The sequence below is a fragment of the Mobula birostris genome, chromosome 5 (assembly GCF_030028105.1).
Source record: "Mobula birostris isolate sMobBir1 chromosome 5, sMobBir1.hap1, whole genome shotgun sequence".
Taxonomy (NCBI): domain Eukaryota; kingdom Metazoa; phylum Chordata; class Chondrichthyes; order Myliobatiformes; family Myliobatidae; genus Mobula; species Mobula birostris.
Genome location: NC_092374.1, coordinates 55,790,697 through 55,808,767, shown reverse-complemented (window position 1 = coordinate 55,808,767; position 18,071 = coordinate 55,790,697). Strand labels below are relative to the sequence as shown.

At 40.4% G+C, this 18,071-nt stretch overlaps 1 protein-coding gene across 6 annotated transcripts in view; it reads left to right on the top strand.

The window, feature by feature from the left end:
- frem1a (Fras1 related extracellular matrix 1a) overlaps window positions 1-18,071 on the top strand; it is a 179,769-nt gene that overhangs the window by 89,663 nt on the left and 72,035 nt on the right. For all 6 annotated transcript variants that reach the window (XM_072258037.1, XM_072258035.1, XM_072258036.1 and 3 more), the window contains 7 exons: window positions 220-564; window positions 1,825-1,967; window positions 7,124-7,320; window positions 8,218-8,308; window positions 11,886-12,053; window positions 14,333-14,541; window positions 15,735-15,828. In XM_072258037.1, coding sequence (XP_072114138.1) covers window positions 220-564; window positions 1,825-1,967; window positions 7,124-7,320; window positions 8,218-8,308; window positions 11,886-12,053; window positions 14,333-14,541; window positions 15,735-15,828 — 1,247 coding nt within the window. The remainder of the gene's footprint in view (window positions 1-219; window positions 565-1,824; window positions 1,968-7,123; window positions 7,321-8,217; window positions 8,309-11,885; window positions 12,054-14,332; window positions 14,542-15,734; window positions 15,829-18,071) is intronic.

Below are 18,071 nucleotides of genomic sequence, written 5' to 3'. Positions count from 1 at the left end.
CACACAAGAATAAACAACATCCTGCTCATTGGCTAGCATGCCCCGTTATCTCTAGTCATAACCCAAACATCGCCGCTACAGAGAAACCATTACCTCAGCAGCAGAACATTACAGAGAAGCCATTATATTAGCAGTGATACCTTACTGCGTGTTACATTTATACTAATTCAAGAAAGTCATTCAATTTGTGGACTAACGTATAATTTATGTTCTTTTTAGGAGGAAAAGGCTTTATGTTTACAGTCAATGACATCCAAGCTGGTGTTGTCCGCTATCATCATGATGACAGCGACACTGTAAATGACTTCATTATTTTCAGAATATTTGATGGTCTTCATAGCACCCGACACAAATTCCCTATCAAAATCTTACCCAAAGATGACAGCCCTCCATTCCTTATTAATAATGTTATCTTTGAACTGTGCGAGAACCAGGAAGTGCTAATTGAGAAGTTTATGCTTCAAGCTTCAGACCTGGACTCATGTGACGATTACATTCTGTTTAAAATCACCAAAACACCACAAGCAGGAGAAATTATGAAAAGAACAGCCCCTGGTCTGACAGGTAATCTTTTAGATTGGAATTGCTGATTAAAAACATCGAGCGTTTTTTTCTTTTCAGACTTTCAGAATTGTTTGCTTCTTCACTCTGGCCTCAAAGTATGTCCAAATCCTTGGTGACACTTAAAGTCCCTATTCTACAATGGTGAAATGTCTTTGCCATATTAAGGCTACATGACCTTTGTTTTGCCTTTGTAAATAAAATTAGTGAATGTATAAAGCATTAATCCTACTTTATATCTAAATTGACCTGTTCACCAACAGCAGAATAAAAGCTGTTACATGCTGTTGGTGGGTTAATTGGCCACTGTAAATTGCAGTTAGTGTGTGTAGGTGAATGGTTGAATCTTGAGAGAACTGAAGAGAAGATGGGTGAAATTAAAATGTGTTTAATGTAGAATTAGTGTAAAGGCATGGTGGGAACAGACACAGTTTTCTTGCCATATCTCTCTAAGGTTCTATGATTCTGATTGAGACCGATTCATTTTTGCTTTGGTTTTGATGTTCCCTGTGTAGGAACAAACACCTCTTTCATCCTTGGGAAAGAGGTGTAGAAATTTTCATTCCATAATATTTGTTGGATTGCATTTTTTTTGTCCCGTGGTGAAAAAAATGTGAGCAATCTTTCATAGAGCAGACAAAGATTTTCACATGGCGCTTAGATCAAGTCAGACAGTGGCCTTTCCGCAGTGGGCAATAGCCTCCTAAGCCTCAAACGGGGCAGATAGTAAATACCTATCCATTAGGAGATGGAAGGAACTCTTCACTACATTAGGATTAATAAGGATTGGATACCTCTTTTTAGACTTTACCGTTAGAAAGATGTGTTACCTTTGGTGGAAAATATGCCTACATTACCTGTAAGTATCCATATAAATATATACTTATTGGGAGAGTGAATTAGGTTAAAGAACATTCTTTGCATGCCTTCCTCTTCTCACCCTCAGCTTTATGTCACCCCCTCCAAACTTTTAGAATTCCACTGACCTACCCCCTAATTCATTCAAAACTATTTCCAAGTTTACTTGAGAATCAATGTGATCCATAGCCTTCGATGGCTTGATGCTCTCCAGAACGAATAGGGAAATGATGTCCAAGGCTGAAATCTGTGAACGTATACCAAAGTAGAGTGGGACACTCAAGATCTTTGTGAATTAGTGTGCAGTACCTAGATTACCCAGCAATGAATGATAATGATAACTTAAGGTGCCTTGGTCATGCGCTATTAACATAGCTTGTTTATTGCTACTTACCTGAATCACAGGGTATCCTATCTCCAGCTTCCTTCAGAGAGACCTCTTCAATGCTGCAATCTACTATCGTCACTTGGGAGATGAAGTATTTGAAGATTCCTTTGAGGTTATTCTGTATGACAGTCATGACCCTCCAAATCTCTCAGAGCCTCAGGTACCTGCCTGCCACAAACAACTTAAAGGTCATGTGTATTATGTTAACGTGTTGAAAAAGTTATCAAAATACTGGAGAATGCCTACAAGAGCCAAAATGATAAAACATTTCCAAACAACAAAAGGTTTAGGAGGAATCAATAAGCATAAAATTAACTCACTGTTTGTACTGCTGCACTAAACAAATGTTCAAGAGCTAGTAGTGCTATTTTTTTGTACCTGTGTCTGCAATTTTCTCTCTCTATGTACTCAATTCAGTTTTAAAAGTACTACTGAACTGGAGAAAGAACTAATCAGGAAATAGCCAATCACAAATAAGAGAAAATCTGCAGATGTTGGAAATCCAAGCAAAACACACAAAATGCTGGAGGAACTCAGCAGGCAGGCAGCATCTTTAGAAAAAAGTACAGCCGACATTTTGGGCTGAGACCTTCGGCAGGACTGAAGAAAAAAAAGATGAGGCAACACACATCAAAGTTGGTGGTGAACGCAGCAGGCCAGGCAGCATCTCTAGGAAGAAGTACAGTCGACGTTTCGGGCCGAGACCCTTCGTCAGGACTAACTGAAGGAAGAGCTAGTAAGAGATTTGAAAGTGGGAGGAGCAGGGGGAGATCCAAAATGATAGGAGAAGACAGGAGGGGGAGGGATGGAGCCAAGAGCTGTTCGGGTGATTGGCAAAAGGGATATGAGAGAATCATGGGACAGGAGGCCCATGATTCCCAGTGGCCACACATTTTAATTCCACATCCCATTCCCATTCTGATATGTCTATCCACGGCCTCCTCTACTGTAAAGATGAAGCCACACTCAGGTTAGAGGAACAACACCTTATATTCCATCTGGGTAGCCTCCAACCTGACAGCATGAACATTGACTTCTCTAACTTCTGCTAATGCCCCAACTCCCCCTCGTACCCCATCCGTTATTTATTTATATACACACATTCTTTCTCCCTCTCTCCCCTTTTTCTCCGTCTGTCCCTCTGACTATACCCCTTGCCCATCCTCTGGGTTTCCCCCCCTCACCCTTTTCTTTCTCCCTGGGCCTCCTGTCCCATGATCCTCTCTTATCCCTTTTGCCAATCACCTGTCCAGCTCTTGGCTCCATCCCTCCCCCTCCTGTCTTCTCCTATCATTTTGGATCTCCCCCTCCCCCTCCCACTTTCAAATCTCTTACTATCTCTTCCTTCAGTTAGTCCTGACAAAGGGTCTTGGCCCGAAACGTCAACTGTACCTCTTCCTAGAGATGCTGCCTGGCCTGCTGTGTTCACCAGCAACTTTGATGTGTGTTGCTTGAATTTCCAGCATCTGCAGAATTCCTCGTGTTTACGTTTTTAAAAAAAGACGAGGAGTAGATTTAAAAGGTAGGGGGAAGGGAGAGAGAAATACAGGGTGATAAGTGATAGAGAAACACCATTCCCCTTCCCTTTTCCCTCTCTCACCTTATCCCCTTGCCTGTCCATCACCTCCCTCTGGTGCTTCTCCCACAGTTTCTTTCTTCCATGGCCTTCTGTTCTCTCCTATCAGGACTCCTCCTTCTCTATCCCTGTATCTGAACAGGTACTGTTTTCTCCCAGTAGGGATTAGTTTTTAGTTCCAAGTGTTCCTGCCACGTTTTGTCACCCTGCAACCTTATACTTCAATCTCTTTGAATTATGGAGGACAGCATGTGTATAAATGTCTCTCTCCAGCAGACTCCAACATGATCATCATGACTCCAGTATTTCTACTATTTTTTAATGTTTCTTAATTGTACATATGATTTTTTTGTGTTCTATCGCTGAACCATTTGATTGGCCTATCAAAGTTCTCTTTGGGAACTAGTTGACTTGATCAGCATTTCTGATCTGGCTATTGTTCACGATTGCACTTAATAAAAACAAAAAAAAATCTCTTTCACCAATCAACCTCCCAGCTTTTTACTTCATCCTTCCCCCTCCTGGTTTCACTTATCACCTTGTGTTCCTCTCTTCCCTCGTGCCACCTTTTAAATCTATTCCTCATCTTTTTTTCTCCAGTCCTACCGAAGGGTCTGAGCTCAAAACGTCGACTGTACTTCTTCCCGTAGACGCTGCCTGGCCTGCTGAATTCCTCCAGCATTTTATGTGAGTTGCCAGGAAATAGCCAAGGTAGCACTAAAATTTATAGGGTGCATTTGAGAGATTTTTTTTCTGTAACAAGCATGAAAGCAATCAAGAGCCACCCTATATGAGATAAGTTGCTTAAGAGGCAGAATTTATTACTAATCTCAGGGTAAGGGATCTTTAAGGAGAAAAAGTAATTACAATGAGACCATATTGTAAGCAGCTGGAAAGAAACAATCAGAAAATAAAATCTTAAAGTCAAAATGTTGGCGAATGTCACTTGGGAGATGTGATTAGAAAGTTTGCTGGTACATAAAAAACAACAAACATTTAAAGTCTCGATTTAGTTATGATCTATTAATCAAGTAAATGTTCAGCAGAAAAGTGGTCAGGTAAGAAAAGTAAAGATATTATTACTTCCATGTTGCTCTTGGAATGAATGCAGTGTGGAATCACGAAGTTAATTCCGAAGATGATGTGCTTACCTTGAGGGCTGTTTGAGGGAGATCAGCTCTGCTCATTGCAATTTAGAAAAACAAAATGGTCTTACTGAGTCATGCAAGTGTTGGGGAAAAATGTGTGATTAGATGCCAGGAAGTGATTTCCTTTAACTGTAAATCCATAAAAGTTATTTGGACAGGTAGATGGATAGGAAAGGTGGAAACATTTGGAAGAACAGTGGCCAATTGCAAGCAAATAGGGTCAAGGGTACAGTGGTAGCCTGGGATCTCCTGGGATTTTTACGCACAACATACTCTGGAGTTTACAAAGAATGGTGCCAAAAACAAAAAAAAATCCAGCGAGTGGATTTAACACGATGTTTTCGCTCACAGAACCGCCACTCGCTGGATTTTTTTTTGTTTTTGGCACCATTCTTTGTGAACTCCAGAGTATATTGTGCGTAAAAATCCCAGGAGATCAGCTGTTTCTGAGAGACTCAAATCACGCTGGGCGGCACCTAATTAATTAGCTTGTTTATTTCGGCTTTTTTCTTAAAGGGGTGCCGAATGCGTTTCAGACCGCTCCAGCTACCACTGCACCCCTGAATAGGGCTAACTGAAGTAGGCACCTTGGTCAGCGTAGCCTTTTCTGTGCTGTATAACTCTATAACTCTGTAACTTAAGCTACTTAGATATAGTTTAAGGGGGTCACACATTTGGGCTGAAATGAGAAGAAATTTCTTCATACAGCTGGTATTCGGTGTTTCAGAAAGACGTGGCTACTCAGTTACTGAGTATAGTCAAGACTGAGCCAAATAATCTTCGATAATGGACCAACACACAAGATCATTTGTGATCTTTTTGAAGCTAGTTTAAAGAAGCATGCATCTAACTGCTCCTTCAGTTTCTTATATTCTTTTGAATCTGGCCTCATTATCCTTTCTGATAATGTATTCTGGAATACTCAAACTGTGTGGGTGGTGGCTGGGATTAATCTCACAATCTCTAAGAAAGCCAGCACATGAATTTCCAAGTCTCAGAAGGCTACAGGTCAGGCACTCATAAATAGTAACTTAATTGACCCCAGAGACATTGTGGGTCCAGGGTTCTGTGTGTTCTATGACTCAATGATATTACTTCCTTTAGAATTTATTGTGTCATAAGAAATTTCATTTCATCTCATCTTTGGGTCTTTTGCCAATCTGAATCAGTTGTCTTCTGCCAGCAGAAATAGATTCTTCTCAATAATTCTATCAAAACCATTTTTTTACATTTTGGAAACAAATTAATTCTCCCCTTAATTTTTTCTATATCAAAGTTTGCAGACAATTCAAATATAGGTGTAGTATAGTTAGATACAATTCAACAAAAGGTATGGTAGTAAGCTTGACAATTTCCTTGTGGATGGATTTTTCCCCTTATCCCAAGTGTTTTTACTATGAACATTTGGACCTACCACATATCCTTAATTCAATTTAGTTCCCATCGTCCAGAATAATTATGACAAAAAGGATTTAAATTTTGCTTAAGATTTTTTTGCAAAATCGGGAACAAAGAAAGGCCATTCACATGGAGTTAAGGTAGAAACTGAAAGGTATAAAATATAAATTACTGAAGCCATAGAATTTGAAAATATTATTATTTTGAAATGGACTCTAAATATTTAAAATCAGTGTTTCTGGACTAGAGAGATTAGTCAAAAGAAATTATTTCTAATTCTACACTTTGATAAAATCTATAAAGTTAGAATTCTGCTTTAAAAAGTAGAAATTAGTCATTCTGTGATGACTACAAAGACAGGAACAGCATATGTTGTGGAGGAGCAATGGCGTATTGGCAGCAACCCGTCACGTTTTAACTTGGTATGTGTAGGCACCAGAAATTGTTACCCATTTTAAGGAGTTCTGAAGGTGAACACTCACAGTTTCAGCATCAATTCAGGAAGAATTTCCAGGGAATATAAGGACAGATGTATACCTTCAATTGCTAAAGCGGAAACAGTCATGGCAGGTTGTATACAGTTACCCACGTTCAATGAATTAAAGGTTGAAGGATGATCATAACAAGGATCTGATATCTGTGTAAACATTCAGTGCGAGCCACCAACAAAGAATTTTCCTTAAATTTTTCCTACCAACAGCACTTGGCTGTCTGAACTTAAACAAACTTGCCTAATGCTGTACTCTTATTGTTCTGATGAAGTGATTAAATTTTACTGAACTATTACCCCAAGGGAACACATAATTGAATCACTGAGGAGATGCTATTACTACTAAACCTCTTTGCTGGCCACACATAAAAAAAAATTCTGAACCCAACTTGCTGGAATTTCCCAAAAGTGCAATCAACTGAGAATGTTTCCAATTAACTGCACATGCAAAATTTTAAAAGTGTTGGCCCAGAATGTGCAGTCAGCAATGTTAAACACTGACTTATAAAGAAATACAAATATTCCTTTTGCTGTTCGCCCCTACTGGAATTTACAGAGAGAAGCTTAGTGAAAATTAACATTGTGAAAATTAACATTGAAATTCATAATATACTGTGGCTTTTTGTTAACATTACAGTGTGTAATTTCTCCTTTAAATGCTATAAAATTGGCAGTCTTTTCTCATGGGCTTAATTTACTTGCAGACTGTAATTATTCACATTACACCAGTGGATAATCAGCTTCCCAAAGAAGCACCAGGAGTTATTCGCCACCTCATCGTTAAGGAGACGGAGATAGCCATACTGACGAAGAACCAGCTGCACTTCACAGACATTGAGTCTCCAAACAGGCAAATTGTATATACAATCACAACTCCACCCTTCTTTACTTCAGTAAATGGGTAAGGCCTGCTTTCTAGACTCCTTTGAACATCATGGGTATGCTGAATATTTGTAAACATCTGGCAAAATATTTCACAATACTTTATTTTGATTTCTTGTGCGACAATATTTCTTGGAAGAATGGATCTAGATTGAGTGTATGACAATTCTGCAGGCTCTGATCTTTCAAGCAGGTGGTAAATAAGAGTTGGTGGCAGGAAGTTAAGAGAAATGAAAGAGGAAATGTAGGAAGGAAGGGAAAGATTTGGGGGTCTCTTTTGAGCTAGATAAGCAACGTGTAACATTTTTTCAGAAGATGTCTAAACCAAGTCACTGCTCTTGAGAGAATCAACCAATCAATGCCTACGTGCAACAGGACCTGGGATAAATTCAGTCACTGTCCAATAATTTGCAAGTGACATATGATGATACAGCCAAAAAGTAGACCATGTAGCTCTATTTTAGCTTTCGTATTTTAAATGTGATTTTAAGTGCAGATGCTGCAAATCTGAAACAAAAACAGAAATAGAAGCACTCAGCAGGTCAGTCAGCATCTGTGGAGAGGGCAATAGTTGATGTTTCAGGTTGAAAATCTTCATCCAAACTGGGAAAGAGCAAAAAAAAAATAAGTTGCAGAGCCGGCGGAGGAGAAATGGATAGGACAAAGGAAATATTTCTGAGGTGAGGCCAAGGTTGTTCTGAGGGTAAGCTGTTGATGAAACCATCTAGTTATCACACTTATAATTGAAAAGCATTCTATGTTGCTGCTGTGGATGACGGATGGGCCTTGGGGTGTCATAGGGTGTCAGGTATGATACTTGTAAAAAATATCAATTAACAATCTCAATATCGTTGAATCAAGCTAAGTTCCAGTGGTAGAATCACTAGAGGTTCTAACTGTATCTTTCTTTCTTAAGTCTTCCTGATGCTGGAAAATTACTTCTAACCGACAGCATGAAGAAAATGATGAAAGATTCCAGTGTCCCAATGCTCAGATCATTCACACAGGTAATTAAAATGATACTTTTAAGAGTTAGGATCAAGGGTAAAAATAGACTTCAATCTTTCCACTTTGCCATTAAATATTTTGGGAGCGTTGTGAAAATTGACCATGTGGTACAGGCAGTTGATCACAAGTATAGTATGTACATAAAAATATGTGTATGAAAAACTGAATTAACTGTCAAAGGCTTTTTATGATCATCAGTAATTATAATAATCCACAATGAATCTCACAGTCATGGGTAAAGTTCAAAAGTTCAAAGTGAATTTATTATCAAAGTACTTATGTCACCATAAACAATGCTGCGATTCATTTCCTTGTGGGGATACTCAATAAATCCATGATAGAGTAATAACCATAATAAAATTAATGTAGCAGATAAGGTAGCCATTACTTCTGTATCGGTTCTGTGAAAGACCCACCACATTTCCCCTGACATAAATGCCATTATATCTGCTTAATTTTACCTGCATTTCAGGCCACGAGTCCAGACGATAACGAGATGTTCAGGGAAAGTCTGAAGAATACAAAGTGACAGAGTAACATTTATATGCTAAAATAATTTGGATATGCAATGTGCTGCCCATTGGGGTAATGCAGACATGAGGTATTAGCTTTCAAGAGGGAAATGCAAAAAATTGAAGACAGCTGGGGAGACTTCCAAAGGATCCTTGATAAAAACGTCAGACGCTTGATAGGCTGAATGGACCTCAGTGCTATACACATCCATGGTTCTTCTCTGATACAAAATGCCCTTTGTTTTTGAAAAAGCACCCACTTATCAGCCATCAGCCTAAGCTGTACTTTCCATGTAGATAGTTCTGATGAAGAGCAAAGAGATGGTTGAAGTCAGTAGGTTGCGTCGACTCAGGCCTAGGGGGCCTCCGTCTGGTGATACAACTTTCGCCATGGTTTTGGTATAGCTGGACTCTATTGCTCTCAGTAGATGGTCTGGCACTCCGTAAGTTTTCAGGATCTTCAGCATTTTACCTTGGTGAATGGAGTCAAAAGCTTTGCGAAAATCAATGAACGTAAGCATGACTGGTAGGTTGTTCTCCTTGAATTCCTCAATGATTCTATGGACAGCAAGTATTTGCATTACTGTTGTGCACTTCTGCCGAAAACCATTCTGATTGAATCTTAGTTTAGCTTAGCTTAGGGGGCCAGCGTCGGGCACGATGACAGACTCTCCACTTCTCCCTCTCTCTTATCAGTATGTTCAGTTCATCTACATTAGCTGTGCCGCTGTCTTCTAGGAACATGTTGACCATAATCTTGGGAGAGCGCCCAGGGTTCATCCTCCCGTGCTTGGGCTCCCAAATGATGACTAGGCTGGCAGGTAGCTCGGGGTGGCGTAGACAGTGCCCCGCTAGTTGCAGTCTTCTCGCCTCGATTTTAGTGGTGAGCATCAGTAGGTAGTCAAAGAGCTCAACGTTTGTCATGTGCTGTTGCCAACTCGCATCAAGAGCCATCTGGAGCATTCGTGTAGAAACCATCTAGAGACTTTCTCATAGTCTTGGGAGTGTCCACATCTCGCATCGGTACGTGAGAATGGACTCTATGAATGCTATGGAGATCCTCTTTTTAAGCCCTCTGGTCAGGTTCGACTTCCAGATTCATAGTTCATAGCCCTCCACATCAGCGCCTTCCGTATCTTTACGTCCTTCTCCGAACTCATCATTCTTGACCGGATGTACTTGAAGCCAAAGACTTTCTTAATGGTATCATTCTTTACGGTCTTGAGAATACCTTCGTCGCAGTTAATCACCATGTACTCTCTTTTTAGCGTTCAGGTGAAGTCCAACTTTATTGCTCTCAATTTCCACTTTTGTCAGTAGCTGCTGTGTTTCCTCCATCTGGTCAGAGAGTAGGACTATGTCATCTGCAAAATCAAGATCTGTGAGCGTAACTGGTCTGACCCTTTTGGTTCATCCTGGTTTTATGGTAAAACCAAGCTTGTCATGATCTTTGGTAGCTTATCGCAGAGTGTAATCAAGGACGATTATAAAGATATAGGGTGCCAGAGTGTCTCCTTGCAGCACACCAGCTAGGAGCTCAAACACTGCTGTTTCTCAGTCTGGTGATACAACTTTCGCCATGGTTTTGGTACAGCTGGACTCTATTGCTCTCAGTAGATGGTCTGGCACTCTGTAAGCTTTCAGGATCTTCAGCATTTTACCTCGGTGAATGGAGTCAAAAGCTTTGCAAAAATCAATGAAAGTAAGCACGGTTGGTAGGTTGTTCTTCTTGACATCCTCGATGATCCTACGGAGAGCAAATATTTGCATTACTGTTGTGCACTTCTGCCGAAAACCATTCTGATTGAATCTTAGCTTAGGGTCAATGGCGGTGTGAATCCTGTTCAAGATCATCTGATTGTATAGCTTTCCTAAGATGCAGGTCAAGCTGATACCACGTTAGTTATCTGTCTTCGTGAGGGATCCAGACTTGGGGACTGGGATAATGTTTGAGAGTGACCACTGTTCTGGTTTGTCGCCTTTCATCAGTGCTGTATTACATATGTCCAGCGAGATGTCGTCCAGGTTGCAGTTCTTCAGGACATCCGGTGGTATCCCATCTGGTCCAGTGCTCCTGTCCTGTTTGAGTGCATATTTGGCCTTCTTCAGTTCCTCAATGGTGAATGGGCCATCACCAATATTGACTTACATTAGTATCATGGGTATGTCTTCTTCTTCCGTGATCATTGGAGGGCTTCCCAGCAGGTTCTTAAAGTGGGTAAACCATGTCTGGACACAGTCCTCTGCTGTTTTACCACTTATTTGACCTGATGGGACTTCTTCCATCTGCTGATCTCATTGACTAGGCGCCATGCTTTTCCATGCTGTATGTCTTCTTTAGCAGCCTCCACCTCTCTAATCTTCTCAGCTAGTTCCTCTTCCTTCAGTCGGTCATAGGTGGCAAGGAGATTCTTCTTTGCTGACTTGAACCTGTCTCTTAGCTCTTCTGTTTCACTCCGTCTAAGTTCGGCATGACAAACATTGACCACACTTCTTGCTGCAACAACATCAGGATGTTTCAAGATCCAGCTCTTCTTAGTTCACTTCACAGGAGGCAAACTCTTTGTTGCATCTGTGTGTGCGTCTATGAGCCATTAGCAGTCGGTGGCAGTCTCTTCCTCCTCCCTTTCCAGTGGGCTGAAGCAAATTCTCAGTAGGTTGACTGACAGGCAATGCATTAAATTGATAGTAAAAACTGCAGTCTGAAAGCATTAATGATGAGCATTGACAGGAGAACTGCTCTGTTGACTCTGAGGTGCAGTGTTGTGACAGCAACCCTCCAAGCAAGTGGCGAGCTTCTCAACCTTTGTCTGAACCCTACTGGAAGTTAAAACCAGCCAGTCTCATTAGTTAATGTTTTTGTCACAGCCACATGTTATCAAAGTTCAAGTTTAGGCAATGGTGGCTTACCCCCAGTAAAAATGAATTAATGGAATGAACTGAAACCAGTGAACCTGTATGTGCATTTATGGCAACTGAAGCTGTTCATGCAGGGCTTTAATATGAAGTGTCTTATCCTTGTTTCTGTTGGTGACTTCCTGTGTTCTGTTTTAATTTGTTTCAGGATGCAGTGAACCACCTGAAGGTGGCCTACATGCCTCCACTGCAAGATATTGGGCCCTACCAACAACAGCTGCAGTTTCATTTCTCAGTCAGCAATCAACATGGTGGCACGTTATATGGCCTCTGCTTCAATGTTACAATTCTCCCAGTCAACAATCAAGTTCCAGAGGTAGGCACATTTAAAGGAAATTTTCAGTGCTGGCACTTGAGGTCAATTTTAACTGCAACAACTAGCCAGGAGCCAACCAATCCCATTCACAAGAGTTAGCCACAATTTTCGGTTGTATTGGACCAGTAGGCTGTAGGAGATTAAAGTATCATCTCAATACAGTTATTGTAAGCATAGGTTTACTAATATTGTGTCACCTAAACTGCCAAGAAGATAGTTTCTCAGCTTCAAAGTACATTTATTATCAAAGCAAGTATAAATTTTGCAACCTTGAGATTTTTTTTTGCTTATAGGCAGTTGCAAAGCAAGAAACCCAAAAGAACTCAAAATTGGTTCTTGCCTCTGACCGGACAGTCTATCTGGGCCATTGTTTAAATTGTCCAAACAGCATATCGTACTAGGACCCAGGTATCACTGCAGTGAAAGGCTCTGGGCCAAGACCATGTCACCCAGCAACGCTTTAAGATTGCACTACTGAACATGTGCAACAGCTCACTGGTAGTTTAAAAGGCAAGAAATTTGACTAAAACATTACTACTAACTCCTTTTCTGAAGTCAATTATGGTAAATTACTACCGCAAGCAAAAAAGAGGTGAACAAAGGTGAAGCGAACTTGAGGAATGAACCATGCTGGAACGTTGCAGAATTAATGCAGACTAAGTAAGCCATTTGGAAAGAAGTCGAGGCAGAGGAGTCTTGTTGCCTGTACAACTGGTCCAGGTGTGAGGCTGGATCGCTCTGAGTGCCCAGCTGATATGGAGAAATTGAGAGCGGCTTCAGGTTGGACAGCAAAATATGGGCCCAGTCATTGCAGCTAGTAATATAGTCTCTGGGATAAGGGCAATGGCAATCAGATTACTGCATTGGTGTCACTAAGTATCTTTAGACTCACAAAGATAATTTCAATGTCTGAGTTTCTCCACTCTTGATACCTATACATAATGGTGAAGTTAAGGTCAATGCTGAACTGAAATGGCTATTGTTAGGTCATATTACATGACCTGTGTATTAACTACAGATAATTCTATTCAAAAGATATAACAATATCAGCAAAAGACAAACTGCTGGAGGAACTCAGTGAGTTAGGCAGCAACTATGGAGACAAATCAATAGTCAACATTGAGCATCCTTCTACCTCTACGGATGCTGCCTGACCCATTGAGTTCATTTAGCTCCAGATTCCAACAGTTTTAACCTCTTATGTCTCCATATAACCAGTGCCATCTTGAATAAACACAATAAAAGCAGAAAAAAACTAGGAACACTCAGCAGGTCAGACACTTCTGTGGTGACAGAACAGTTAGCATTTAAGGTTCCAGAAACTTCATCACAAGTAGAAAGGAGAGGAAAAATCCTCTGTCTCTTAGGAATAACAAAGGGTCAAGAACCTGAAACATGAACTGTTTCTCTTCTCACAGATGCCTCCTCTCCTGTTGTGTTAGAGTCTTGGAGTCATACAGCATGGAAACAAACTCTTCAGCCCAACTCATCCATGCCGACCAAGATTCTCATATAAGCTAGGCCCATTTGCTCATTCTTGACCCACATCCCTCTCAACCTTTCCTATCCATGTACCTGTACAAATGCCTTTTAAATGTGAACCAAGTTTTTGCAGCATTTTCTGTTGCCATTTCACATTTGCTTTTAAAGATTCTTTTGATTTTCATTTTGAACAAATCTCTCACTCTTAATAATGTTGGACACTAGGATCACAGGTGACTTTTGGTGCAGCATGAAATGATGAACTAACATCAGAAATGAGTAAAATAACAGTAGTGTTGTTAAGTAGGATCGGTACTTGATGGTCAGCATTGACATGGTGGGCTGAAGGGTCTGTTTCTGTGCTTAATGACTCTATTACTTTAAAATACCCCATGAGAAGACCGCATTGTTCATTGTATGTAACTAGTTTCTCTGATCTTTACAGGCTACAAGGAAACAGTCTACTGCCTTGTATTGTTGATTTATTGACTGTGAATTTCCCCTCCTGTTGCAATGTAGACAGGAAATTGTCCTGACACATTGTCCACGGTCTTCTGTTCCTGCGAATTGTTTGTAGCAGTTGGCAAATCCTTCCCACTGGTCTCCCAAATACTCGCTTATTTGTGTGGTCCATTGCTTCCCTGGGGAGGACCTAGAAGTTCATCATTCCCAAGGAATGGCTCATTTTAGACTCTTGGCCCTGTACTGGAGAACCACGTGGAAATGTAAGACACTTTTTAAATTTTGCTTCTAAAACAGCTGATGAAAATGAATAACTTTTTTCTATTTCTCTGCAGTTATACACAAGCCAGTTGACTGTTGAAGAAGGGGGATCAGGTCAAATTACAGTGGACCATCTGCTGGTGACTGATATTGACACAGAGGAAGATCACATCAAGCTCATTCTTCAGAAGAAACCAATGTACGGAGAGGTAGAAGTGAATGGATTTCCCATAACTGAAGGGAACATGATCACCTTAACAGATCTCAAGGGATTCAAAGTTCGGTGAGGAATCTGTTCTGGCAAACAATGTACTGAATGAGCAACTACTTTACCAGTCAGAGATATGCTTCATGGGCATAGTTCAGAGAACAATGGGTGCACCTTACTATCATAAGGGAAGCTAGGGAGATGAATATGGTTAGGAGCAATTGGATGAAAAATCCTTCTTTCAACTGATACAAGGTCGAGGTACAACCTCATCTCACATCAAAATTGTAGTTGTATAATACTGAGTCACAAACAAAAGCAATTTTAGTCAAGGTTAAAGTAAAATATAGTCACCCAGTGGTGTAGTGGCATTTGCACCAGACTTCGAGGCGAGTGGTCCTGGGTTCAAATCCAGCTGGCTCCATGCACACTTTCCATCTGTGATGCTAGCATCTCAGCCTCATAAAAAAACAGACCGAAACGCTGAAAAAATGACAAGGTTGCTGCCCAATGTGCTGTAAGGCACAGAAAGGAACAACAAAGTAAAATATATTATTACAGTACCCATGTGTTATAATATGCTACCTTGTGATTCATTTTCTTGCAAGTGTTTATAGGAAAATTATGAAAAGCATTATAATTTACTAAAGAAGCTACATATAAACAAAGACTAACAACCAATATGAAAATAAAAAATACTGAGAACATGAGGTGTAAAGGCTCCTTGAAAGAGAGTTTGTAGGTTGTAGAATAAGATTTGTGGTGAGTAAAGTTATCCACATCAGTTCAGAAGGCTGATTGTCGTAGGGTAATCACTGTTTCTGAACCTGATGATATGGGACCTAAGACTCCTGTACCTCCTGCCTGACAGTAACAGCAAGAAGAGAGCATGGTCTAGATGCTGAGGGTCCTTGAGGATGAATGTTGCTTTCTTATGGCAGTGCTCCATGTAAATGTACTCAATGGGAGTGAGACTTTGCCATACCAGACCATGATGCAACCAGTTAGAACACCCTTCACTGTGCACCTATTGAAGTTTGTCAAAGTTTTTGATGACACGCCGAATCTATGTAAACTTCTAAGAAAGTAAAGGTGTCGTCATTCCTTTTTTTGGTGATGGTGTTTACATGATGGGCCCAAAACACATCCTCTGATGTGACAACACCAAGAAATTTAAAGCTACTGACCCTGTCCATCTCTGATCTGCTTAACATTTTTGTTCTTTTCTTTTGGGATTAATGGATAACAAAAACATTTTGTGTTCATAGATACCAGCATGATGACTCTGAGACAACCCATGATGAAGTCACCTTTTCAGCCATTGATGGTTCAAATTCAGCTCAAAGTGTTCTGGAGATAAAGGCAAGTGAGGATTCATTGATTATAGTGAAGAATTTACAAGTGATATCTAAAGTTCTGAGCATTTGCATTGCAAAGATTTGTTCCAGCATTGAATATCACAGGAGACAAAATGGTCTTTTTTCAAATATTTCTGGTTTTGGATGTAAATTCTAGCTTATTTGTTGAATTTAAAAAATAATTACGGTGTAATTATTGCTAATTATCACATCTTGCTTCCCTGCAGACTCTCTTACAGCATTAGTGATATTCTCTTACAATTCATTTGAACAATACTCAGTCTTCTTCATCTTGTTCTTTTCCATGACTTGTCATGTCATCAGTTCTTCCACATTGTGCATTCAGGACACTGAGTTCCATGTTGCTTCATGCCAACAAAACCTTGTTTGTGCTGCTTCAAAATGCCTGCTCCGTGGGACGTGGAAGTTAACCATTTCTTCAATGAGCACTTAATGCAGATGCTTCCTGCCCAGCCAGTCCAAAACTACACATTGGCCGTTGTTGCCTCAGTTATTACTTCCTTGGCTGATCAGCTGGATCCTTGAGGGAACGTCTGAGCTATCATGTGCACCCTTATAGCAGGACTAGGAAAAGCTTGCTGACATGCTCATCTTCCACCTGCTCCTGTGCCTCCACCTCCTCCTCTCTCGACTCGCCCTACTGGAGGTTTTCAGATGAGAGATGATCTTTCATTGTGACCAGATAAAAGACCACACAGCAAATGATGATGAATGATTCAATCCTGTCCAGTGTTTGATTGATGCAGGCACTAGAATCTCATTAAGAAAGGTTGAGCGGGTTAAGACTACTCATTGGAGCTCAGCAAACAGAGTATAAATCATAAGGGGCATAGAAAGGCTGAATGTACACTGTCATTTTCCTAAGGAAAGAGAATCAAAATCTAGGGGCTATAGGTTTAAGTTGAGAGGAGAAAGAATTGAAAGGATCCATGGGGATAATGTCTTCACCCAGAGGCTGGTGCATATATAGAATGAGCTTGCAGAGGAAGTTTAGAGAGATATAGGCCAAACATGAATAAATGGGATTAACTTAGATAGAGATCTTAGTTGGTGAGGATGGGATGGGCAGATTCCATGCTGTTTCCATGCTGTATGACTCTATGACTAGGAGGACCCTAATAACATATTCCACATCTCAGTGCTCTGCCGAGCTAGCAGCAGCACAGAGGGAGAATGGAATAGGGGAATAGATACCCTTTGATCCCTCAATGCCTGCCAAATTTAACTAGCCCAAAATACAGATAAAATGACCAACATATATTGGGCACTGCCAGTGCATGAGAATAAAACTGACATAAGAATTTACCTGAAATATAGTATTGACACCCATGATTGTTGATCAGTTGGGCTCCCAGGATGTGACAGGATTAGTGATTCACGTAAAGATCTGGATTCACAAGCAGAGTCCACAGCACCATGTAAGTGCTGTCACTATGTCCCTGAGAATGAAGGAAGGCCACAGTATTCAGACCTAGAAGATAGGATAGAATAGTACAGCACACCAACAGTCCCTCCGACCCAGAATGTTGTGCATTTCTCCTACTTTCCTCCTCTGAGGAACTCCACCCAAGGAGAGAAAGATAAAATCCATTTTGTTGCGAGTTAGTGATAGTAAAGTATTAAATTGTAATGTTTGTCATTGAATGAGATGATACTGCCTGTGGTGAGCTGAAGTCTAAAAAGATCAAAAATGTGTGTTTGGACGGTATCTGCAGCAAGTTACAAATGACAGTAAGCACTGTATTTGAAAAATTCAGCCTTGGTGAAAAATACTTCCCAACAAGAAGGAAGCTGGATAATGGCTGCCTGTGTACTCTGGAGGAATCTGTGCATGGCCATTAGCTCTTCTTCCCCTCCCTGTTGTGTCCCTTAACAGAGAGGTAAGATGCAGAGAAGTGATCTGTGTGGTTACTTCTCCAGTGAAGTTCAACTTCACTCCTGTAATCTCTGTCAGTCTCCTTTGTACACATTCCACTGTGGCTGAATAACCCTTTAAATTAATTACTATATAAATGAAGTACTATAAAAACTGCTTTATCTTGATTGGTCCAATTTGCTTCCAATTTAGCAAATATTATGCAATTTCTACAGGGAGTGGTGCATATAACAATTATAGGTATTATTTTTCTCTGATCATTATGGTAACATCCCTGAATGCACAAGTGTGTTGTATGAATATAAATGGCAGGTACAATGTTGCATCACTCTACTTTACCTTGTTTGCAT